The sequence below is a fragment of the Stegastes partitus genome, unplaced genomic scaffold (genome assembly GCF_000690725.1).
Source record: "Stegastes partitus isolate 25-593 unplaced genomic scaffold, Stegastes_partitus-1.0.2 Scaffold15, whole genome shotgun sequence".
Lineage (NCBI taxonomy): Eukaryota > Metazoa > Chordata > Actinopteri > Pomacentridae > Stegastes > Stegastes partitus.
Genome location: NW_007577746.1, coordinates 1,290,785 through 1,300,597, shown reverse-complemented (window position 1 = coordinate 1,300,597; position 9,813 = coordinate 1,290,785). Strand labels below are relative to the sequence as shown.

Below are 9,813 nucleotides of genomic sequence, written 5' to 3'. Positions count from 1 at the left end.
TGGGATGCTGTCATGGAGCCACGTTCCTGTTAAAGCAGACACACAGCAGTCCCTCCACTGGAGGGGTTAGCCTTTAGCCTAGCATGGATCCGGCTCTCTTCCTCCTCCTTTGTTAACGTTTGTACCGTTTCCTTCCTTCTCTCTCGGGTAACTGCCGCCGTCGTCTCCGATCAGACTCCATGTTGGTGGAGTTTGTCCACATCACAACCGATCGCTGCAATTCCAGCCGTTCACTGTCCTGACGCCAGCAAAGTCTCCCAGCTGTAAGTTTTGCAGAATGAACGTCTGGGATAGACAAGACACTCAAAACATTCACGTTCGTTGTCTCCTGAAGGGGGCGCTGCGTCCATGTGCGCCGCCATCTCATTTACATATCGGCCCTGATCGTGCTTTAAGGCTGTGCCTGTCTACTTCCTTTCGCGACAGTGTATATGTGTGAGAAAGGCTTCACTTCACTTGTCGCCATCAAGACAAAATCCAGAAGCAGGATGGATGCTGAGCCAGATCTGAGACTAAAGTTGACCACGATCAAGCCAGATACCACAGGACTGTACGCAGAGACAGGCGCACCCTCTCATTAGGCGCATGTCAGCTGGTAAAAGTGGTAAACATGCTGCCAGCTCTTCATAACTGTGAATAGTTCATTGATCAGCTTTTCCTGCTATGTGGCTACAGGTTTTATTTCTAAGCAGCAGAGTGTTAACAGTGAGGACACGTTGTTCAAAGTGCGACTGAAAGACTGTGTTGAGCCTAATAATGTTCAGACAGGTGTGTGTTTTTGGTTCCACATGTGAAGACGGTGACAGTGATGACCACAAAGGTCTTCATGTGTTGTTCATACCGACATCATCTATAACATGAATGTTCATTCATGTTATAGATTTGTGATATATATATATATATATTTTTACATTTATGGTTCTGTCAGCCGAGTGTCTGTGTGTGTGTGTGTCTGTGTGTGTGTGTGTCTGTGTGTGTGTGAGAGAGCCACAGCTGTTGTTCTTAATGTTCTGGCTTGCTGTGTGTATGAGAGGTAAAGGTGTGCTGCACCTTGTTATGTTATATATAGTTATAATGCTGCTGTTGTGTACAGTGTGGCTGTTGCTGGCAACAGTTATCAATAAATAATCCTCATATTCAGAGTAAGCATGCCTCCTTTGTGAACAGTCCGTAAGGTAAGCCTTCACTACTGTATGTTCAGGTTGGTCATAATGGTGGGAGTTGGAGAGCTCAATATTTTCTTAGATGGTACATACTGTAAAAAGTTTGAGAACCGCTGTACTACGGTATTAGAAGTAGACGTGCTCCTGTGGCTGTTCCACTCCAGTGCAGCACGTTATATCATTACATTAATATCACTCGTGCGTTAATGTGAAAGCGGGGTTTTACTGTTGGAAGTAATCCTAACTGCCTGCACCTTAAAGAGTCTGTGCTGAAAATCAAGAATCTAAAATACAAACAATATCCCACCAATCCAGTATCACACCCTGTCTCCAGAGTGTGCACTCACATGAGCCTGATCATGTGGGTGCTGTCCATCACCTGCAGTGTTCATGAGATGGAAGGTTGCAGTGTGTTTGACTCTGTCGTCGCTTGAGGAGGTGGTCGCTCAGACTATGGCCAGGTCTGTGTTGGCAAGCAGAGAGCATTGTGGGACTTCAGCGGGTAACAGGCAATCACGATAAAGACTTCTTTTGCAATTAATGAGTTCCGGGCCAATGGGACCAGGTACATTTGCTGCTTAAGTTGTGTCCATGATTACTGTCTGCTGTAAAGCATTTACGTTAATGGTTCATATATCAGTTGACAGAGCCGCCGCTTTAGCTCACCTGGTTGAGCTGGTGACCCATATCCAGAGGCTATAGCCCCGATGCAGGGGTCATGGGTTCGAATCCAGCCCATGGCCCTTTGCTGCAGGTCCTTCCCCCATTCTCTCCTCCCCCACTTTCCTGTCTCACTCAACTGTCCTATCTAATAAAGGCAAAAGGTCCAGAAAAATAACTTGAAAAAAAATTAAAACAATAATATATCGATTGATTGATAAGGCTGCCCACTATCAGTAAACCCCAGCATCACAGGCTGATCACTGAGGCACATGTAGATCTAACAGTAACGACACATGTGCTCTCCGTTTCGGTCGTGTGTGGCATAGATGTGTTCCGACATAAGACATGAATGTCTTATGACAACCTCAAGACAATTTTAGTTGAATTATTTCAGTTTCAGCTGCAGGTGGCACCGACTCTCTCCTTCATCCTGTACGCACATCGGCGTGGCCACGTTGCTTTTTGCTGTTGACAGAATTTTTTATGGTTTAGACATTCGTGTCTTTTAAGTTAATGATACTCTAGTCCGTGCCACAACAGCTTCTCTGCTTGTAAAATAAATGAATGGACCCTATTCATGAGGCTGGCCGTATGGCGAGAATATTAAAAATGATTTAATGTTAAGTTCATGAAAAGGCCCACGGTGGTCTGTGATGCTGAAACTCAAGCTACGTCAAGTCACAGCAGCATCTCTGAACGAGCTAATCAAGACTAACTCTTGGCTAGACTAATCATTACACAATCTAGCATTATTGCTTCCAAAGTGGGCCACAGTAGGTAAGGTGAGCCACACAAGTTACCATGGTGATCTGTACTGGGCAAAAGACAGCTTTAAGCTTTAAAGGCCAAATATGGCTGCATTACCTACCAATCTATGTGGTAGACCTCAAAAACACAGGAATGAACAGAACACCAGTGTGCACATGAATACGCACATTTCTACACATAACCTGTCCAGTGTTTGCTCTGGGATGTCTTCAGCAGCGGGCAGCAGGCTGTCCAGCAGCCATGGCGCCAGAAACACATGACACCTGACTGCAGATTTCACTTGTACAACCTATTTATTGAATGGCCAGTTGAAAATGGCTTTTTAAAGGCTGAATGTAAAAATGTAATAAATAAATAAAAAAATTTAATAAATAAAAATAACAACAATAAATAATAATATCTTGATGGGGCTGTAGAATCAGTGGCAAAGTTTGCACCCAGGCTCAGAACAATTCATGTTTCTGGGTTTTCTATAGAAGAGCTCTGAGGCTCTGTTGGAGGGAAATTGTGTGAGAGGCTCAGCAGCATCCAGGCTGCAGCTGATCCCCTTCAGCCTGCTTCTCTGCTCAGTCTTCACCTACAAATAGAAACCATAATCAGATTGTTTCTCTCATTTTCCTCCACCCTAATCATTTAAAATGGTTTCTAGTTTGTGTCTGATGATATATTATTAAATGTCTGCTGCTGTCCACGGCTCCTCCCAGTCTGATGTTACTGGTCTTATACATTAAACATTAACGTTACATCATTTACACTCACATCACATCTGATTACAGTGTGATCACTATTTTTTTACTGAACCATTATCGCTTATGAGTCAGTAGAGACTGAGCAAGATAGTTATCTGTAGTTTACCTTCGTACTCGCAAGTACCGACCCAGTGCAGGACTGTGCTGTGAAGGTGGAGACATGCAGCGGTGGTGTATTTGTGATAATAAAAAAACATTTAAAAAAGAAGAAATTTGAAGGAGCAGCAGCTAGAATTTAGGACCGGCGGGCCGCCACTCTTATGTTTTACTGTCATATAAAGTCCTGCACCTGTATGGAAACTGCACAGTGATGTGAGGGGAACTCAGATATGTCTTTTGTGCAGTATAACACAGTCGCAATGCCATAAATTGTAAGAATAGAAAATAATGAAAGATGAGGGATTTTGATAAATAGCATGGTTTTCAGTTTGGCTGTGTTTCACGATAGCATGATGAGCAGTGAAAGGACTGGTTGTATATGTGATCATTCTTTTTGTTTTTAGTTCACTATAACCACTGCAATCACCTTTCATGTTATCTTGGGGTTCAGAGGGTTAAACAGTGTCTCAAACCTCAGTGTTTTTTTAGGTGGATTGCACAGAGGTGATTTCACTCAGCCATCCGAGTATGGGACACATAGGCTGAGGAGAGGACGAGACCAGCTGGTGGCAGTGTTTGACTGTCTGCATCCTTTCTGTGGAAAGGCGTATGTTTGGTTGGCAGAGATGGCAAAAGTACTCACATTCTTTACTTAACTGAAGTAGAAATACTGTGTAAAAACAGACTCTGGTAAAAGTAGAAGTGCTGATTCAGCTCCTTTACTCAAAAGTAAAAAAGTACAGGTTCAGAAATTTACTGAAGTACAAAATAAAAAATAAAAATGAACTTTTAGCTTCGATGATACTCGATGCCTCTTTGATAACTCTGCAAAATGAGAAAAGCTTTAAGCACACAAACTAGGATTGTTTTCATCCTTTAAGAAGCTGCACAGTGCTGCTACAGAGTTTTCCATTTCAGCAACATGATGAACAATAAACATTATCATCGACATGGAAACACTCGTCTCTTCAAGACTCCCAACATGTGTTATTGAGCCTCAGCAGAAGCTGGTTCTCAAAGGTCTCTGGATGAAGACGGGCCCTTTTGGGTCTGAACATCAGTCCTGCACTGCTAAACAGCCTCTGGCAGGCAGCTGAGGCAGGCAGGGCTGTGTTGAGCTTCAGGGACAAACTGCACACTGCTGGGAAAGATAAAGACGTTTGTTGTTACGTCTTTTACGTCATGTCGTCATCCACGGAGGCTGAAACAAGTCACGAGCCAGTTTAGAGAATGTGAGGAGCAGAAAGTCCAGATATTTGTGTTCAAATGTAGGGAGTCCAAGTAGAAAGTCGTCAGAAACATTAATACTCAAGTAAAGTTCAGATACCTGCAACTCTACTGAAGTACAGTAACAGAGTATTTATACTTGGTTACTTCCCACCTGGATAACTGTTTTTGATCGCTGTAGTGGTTTGTGGGTAACTGTTTGAATTCAGGCAAAGCCGTGTTTTCTTTGGCTTGTCGTCCTTTTGCTAGAAAAGTAGCTTCAGTTGTGTCTTTAATTTAAACCGTTAATAAATCGTGTGCTTTGCTCTGGGCTCTGCCTCCTCGTCTCCTTCAACACGCAACGCTTTTATTATGGCTTCCTCTCTTTCCTTGGATTGTCAGAAACATTACGTTGATCAAGAAAAGTCAAGAGAATATTAATTATTATGAATTCAGCTGCTGGTTGTCATTATTTAGTATTTGATGAAGTTTTGATATTATTACTTTTAGACTAAATGAAAAATTGATGGATTTTAATAATCAGCTTTTTATAAGAATAATCCACGTCAGTATGAGATCCAGTGGCACACGGTTTAGGCTCCTGTTCGTCTTCTAATCAAGGATTCTCTGGCAGTTTCTTGGCTTCTATTGTTTTATCATTTTGTTAAGCTAAACAGCAGTGGACATTTTGCAAGAGTGTTGTTTTATGCATGGAGTGTGTGTGTGCTCATAGATCCAGATGTTCTTCACATGTTTACATGGGTCCAGTGTGCTGTATCAGTCAGATTCAGAGTTCACAGTCCTGACAGCATGAGGAAGGAAGCTCTTCCTGAGTCTCTCTGAGTTTGCCTTGATGTTCCTCAGGCCCCGGCCAGAGTGTAGCCACTCAAACAGTCCATTGCTGGGGAAGTGGGGTCCTCCATGATCCTGTTTCCCCTGACCATGCTCCTCCTGGTGTAGAAATCCTCGAGACTAGGGAGCGCTGTGGCCATGGTGCAGGGCAGTGCTGTTCCCGTACCACTGAGTGATGTTTCGAGTCAGAGCGCTGTCCACCACTCTATGGTAAAATGTCTGCAGGACCTTCAGAGAGAATTTCCTCAGCTGTCTGAGGTGTCTGTCCAGCTGACCTACTAGTGTTGTGAACCCTGGAGCTGGTAGGTTGGTGCAGGACTTCAGCACTTCCTGGAAGTCCATCTGGACCGGCTGCTTCTCCTCAGTGTCCTCCTCACGTTGCATTCTTTAACAATGAGTGCATGTCTTGCTCTGGCCGTCAATGACCTGCAGTGAAGCTGTTTGTAGTCCTCCTTAGATGCTGTGTAGCAGTGGTCTAGTATGCTGCTCCCCCTAGTGAAACATGCAACATGTTGCTGAAAATTGGGCGCCACCTTTCAGAGGTTTAAAATAAAAATTAGGAAACAAACTCCACCACCGTTGGACTCCATCCAATTGTTTCAGAACACAGAAAAAACACTTGGCACCAGAAGACGGAGCCATGTCTTGGTCAGGTAGGCGGTGTTGCAGTTCCTTATGTCCTTCTGGTTCTGACCCCTGAGGTCATCCAACTTGTTTTCCAGGGACTGGATGTTAGCAAGAAGGATACCAGGCAGGACTGACCGATGGGCCTGAGTTCTAAGCCATTTCCAGACACCATCTCTGTATCGTCTGTGTTTTTTGCTTCTCTGTTTCCGTGATGTGTCTCCATCTCCGTTGTCATTGCTTTCCTCAGCTTTGTGAAGGATCTCAGCTGGCCATATCTGATCTTCATGAAAACAAAGTGGGAAAATTAATTTTGAACAAACCTTTTTATGTCTCAAAGTGTGCTACAGACATGTGGTAGTCTTCCTGAAAAATTGAAGTTGGAGAATTGAAAACAATACCAAAAAAGAAAAGGTGGACATGCAGCCTTCACAGAGCAGTCATGCCGACGTTTGAGCGTGGCTGGGCCAGCGAGCGGCGCCGCCACAGCTCCACCGACCCGCCTCTGTGTGGGCATCGGCTGCTGAAGCTGCTGCTGCATAGCCACTGGACAACTGTCTGCTGTTAAACGTGACATCTGAAATGCGTTTAGATGTGGTTTAAAACTGAACATTCAATAGACATCTTGGTCACATATCGACTGCCTTTCAAATAATAGTTTTTCTTTTTACTTTCAGTAAATGTATGACAACTGCCTTAACACAGAGTGACGGTTTCATGCAGTATGCGTGCACCTAGCATGGAATACTTTGTCAGTTTTGCACCCTAATTGTAGACTGTTACAGTCTGCAGTGCAAAAAAAGTGTTCCTCCGTCTGCGTGCTCTCGTGGCTCAAGCTTGTTTCTACGTAGGCAGAACACTGTGACATATGTGATGCTACTACACAGAGGACTGTGTGTCAGAATGGCCAGAAGAACATGCTGGCTTACACACTGCAATATCTGAACACATGTGCTTGGGCATCCTGGTCATTTTGGCATACTGCATTTGACATACTATGTATTAGGACATGCCAGATCTTTATCTGGCATACTACACAGCATGGTAGCATGGATATTCCACCCCTAGCTTTTGTTTCAATGCCTTTTCAATGGCTACAAATTCAAATTTATATATTTAACACACATTAAAAAAAAAAAAAAAAATTTATAAGTGGGGGGCAAAAAGACAAACAACAGACCCAAGCAGGAACCAATGACCCTGACAAGGTGAGCACAGAACCTTTCCAGCTCCTCTGTTCACACTGTACCCATCAGTTGACCTGCACAGTGTGAACAGAGGAGTCCGAGGTTGTGGCTGCACAGGAAGACCAGTTGAATTGTGTACTGTAAGTTAACACACATTACTGAATGACTGCAGACTTTCCTCGTGGACTTGCCAATGGTTCATTGCAAATTTAGTGATGTATGAACATGATGGTCCTGCCCCCTACAAACTGTGCTGTTTATCTCTCATTGACAGCATCTGGCTGCTCACCGTGGCATTTGTATTTGTATATTCAATGGAATGTAGGATTTACTAACCTTTGGTAGTTTGATAAAGTGCATCAGCACCGTGATGTCAATAACAGGGAATGATCACAAAACAGAGCAGATCATCAAACTGTTAATGAGTTCAAAGACCCATTTGTTTCTTGTGCAATGGTGGATCCCATTTGTTTTTTATTTATCTTTCTATAAAAATGTTCTTTCTATATCACTGTTGATCACAAAATGTCCCTCAAATTCTTAATTCTGAAGAACACAGCTCAGTGTCGATGTGGAAGAGGGTTATGGTTAGACGACAGACAACAGATGTCGTTTCCAATAATCAGTTCCTACTGAAATGTGTCCGTTCTGACATTTTTCAGTAGGAGCTTGTGCAGATCACGTCACATGCACAGTTAGAGCAGTTTCCCTGTAGGGATTGTTTTTCTTCTGATTGTGATTTATGAGCTAACACTGAGGTGCTTCCCTTCTGTGACCTCCTGTGACCTGTAGCTCATAGTCCTTCAAGGCTTTTCACCCTGATTTCCTCTGCTTTCAAGATTTGTCTTCGCACTAGTGTGACATGGGGGTGGATGGGACTGGATAATTACTGGAGAGCTCTACGAGTGTTTTAGACACCATCAGCGCCCTGTCACAGTGTCTGACGGAGGCCAAGTTATGGGAAAAGTCACTCTATACACCTCTGAGCTCAGATTGTTGTTTATTGACTGAATATGTCACCATGTTAATGCTCCAAACATTGCTGTGTTTCCATGCAGATCTGGAACATCAAACAGATGATTAAGCTGACACAAGAACATTTAGAGGCTCTTCTGGACAAGTTTGGGGGAGAACACAATCCTCCCTCCATATATCTAGAGGTAAGAGAGATTTGCTAGTAGTGAGTATCGCTTTGCAGAAACTAAATCTGGTGACTTTCACTGGAGGCGGGAAAGCTGTGGAGTCAGTGTGTTCTTGTGTGTCGTTCCTGACAGGCCTATGAGGAGTACACCAGTAAACTAGACGCCCTGCAGCAGAGGGAGCAGCAGCTGCTGGAGGCCATGGGCAACGGTGCAGACTTCTCCTGTTCTCCTTCTCCTGTGCCAGCTCTTCTGGAGGTCAAGATGGGAGGTTGTGGGATCGGAGGGGGCCCCCAGACCTTTCCCTCTGCCCCTAACACGTTGGCGGTCCTGCAGACACCCACCGACGCCAGCCGAGCCAACCCTCGCTCCCCTCAGAAGCCCATCGTCAGGGTCTTCCTGCCTAACAAACAGAGAACCGTGGTAGGTTAGACGTCGTCTCAGAGGGAGCATATGTAGAGAGAAGGATTTTAGGGCCTCATTTGGAGTAGAAATGACCCAAAGGCTCATACAACACATACGAGAAGAGTGCAGTCTAGCTGGTACTGGCTGTCCGAGGCCAACGTGTTCAGGACATCCCTGTTTTAAACAGCTCCAGTTCTACTTGCTACTATTGCACACAGTTCTTCAAGGTACTTGGCAGGAACATAGTTCAGCATCTTGGAGAACTTAATGCAGTTTTTCTGTGGATTTATTCTATCTCAGTGTCTTCTGTCTCTTAAGTGATCTCAAGCCGACTCCATGATGTTGAGATCAAAGCACTGAGGGGGTCAGACCATGTGTAGCAGGACTCCTCATTCTAGTGGATGAAGATAGTTCTGTGACAGTGTGACTCTGGCTAGATGTTTGGTCTGCTCTGCTACCCAATTCATTTGGGATGGTCAGACACCTCCCAAACGATGGATGAAGAATTTAAACATCTAAAATTCCTAAAAACTAAGCACAATACTGCAATGTGACATTCATGTTTGTAATAACACTGTATCAGCCGATTCATCAGTGTGGCTGTAGAGAACACATCTGACAGCTAGCAGCTTCTGTTGCTCTTCTTCTTGGTAATGGACGGTTATGAGTAACAGAGGGCAGATACGTAAGTCTGACATGCTGAAGGCCTCTTTATACGGCATGGACTGTCCAACTATGGTGGTAGCGTGACCTATGGAGGCATAGAGTGGTCACATTCCAGAGAAACATGGCAGGTTAGAAAATGCTCTAATTTTCCTTTGAAGCCACACAGTGTTGCTGAGACATGCTGACGACTGCCTACAGAGTTCATGTTGAACACAGTCCTGATGTGATGGTAAATGATCAGTCCATATCAAAACAAAATCCATCCATCATCTCTACACCTTAACCCTCACCA

General features: G+C 44.1%; 1 protein-coding gene across 1 annotated transcript in view; it reads left to right on the top strand.

Moving 5' to 3' along the window:
• braf (B-Raf proto-oncogene, serine/threonine kinase) overlaps nucleotides 1–9,813 on the top strand; it is a 43,773-nt gene that overhangs the window by 7,363 nt on the left and 26,597 nt on the right. The window contains exons 2-3 of the mRNA XM_008290340.1: nucleotides 8,370–8,471; nucleotides 8,586–8,873. Of these exons, the coding sequence (XP_008288562.1) occupies nucleotides 8,370–8,471; nucleotides 8,586–8,873 (390 nt within the window). The remainder of the gene's footprint in view (nucleotides 1–8,369; nucleotides 8,472–8,585; nucleotides 8,874–9,813) is intronic.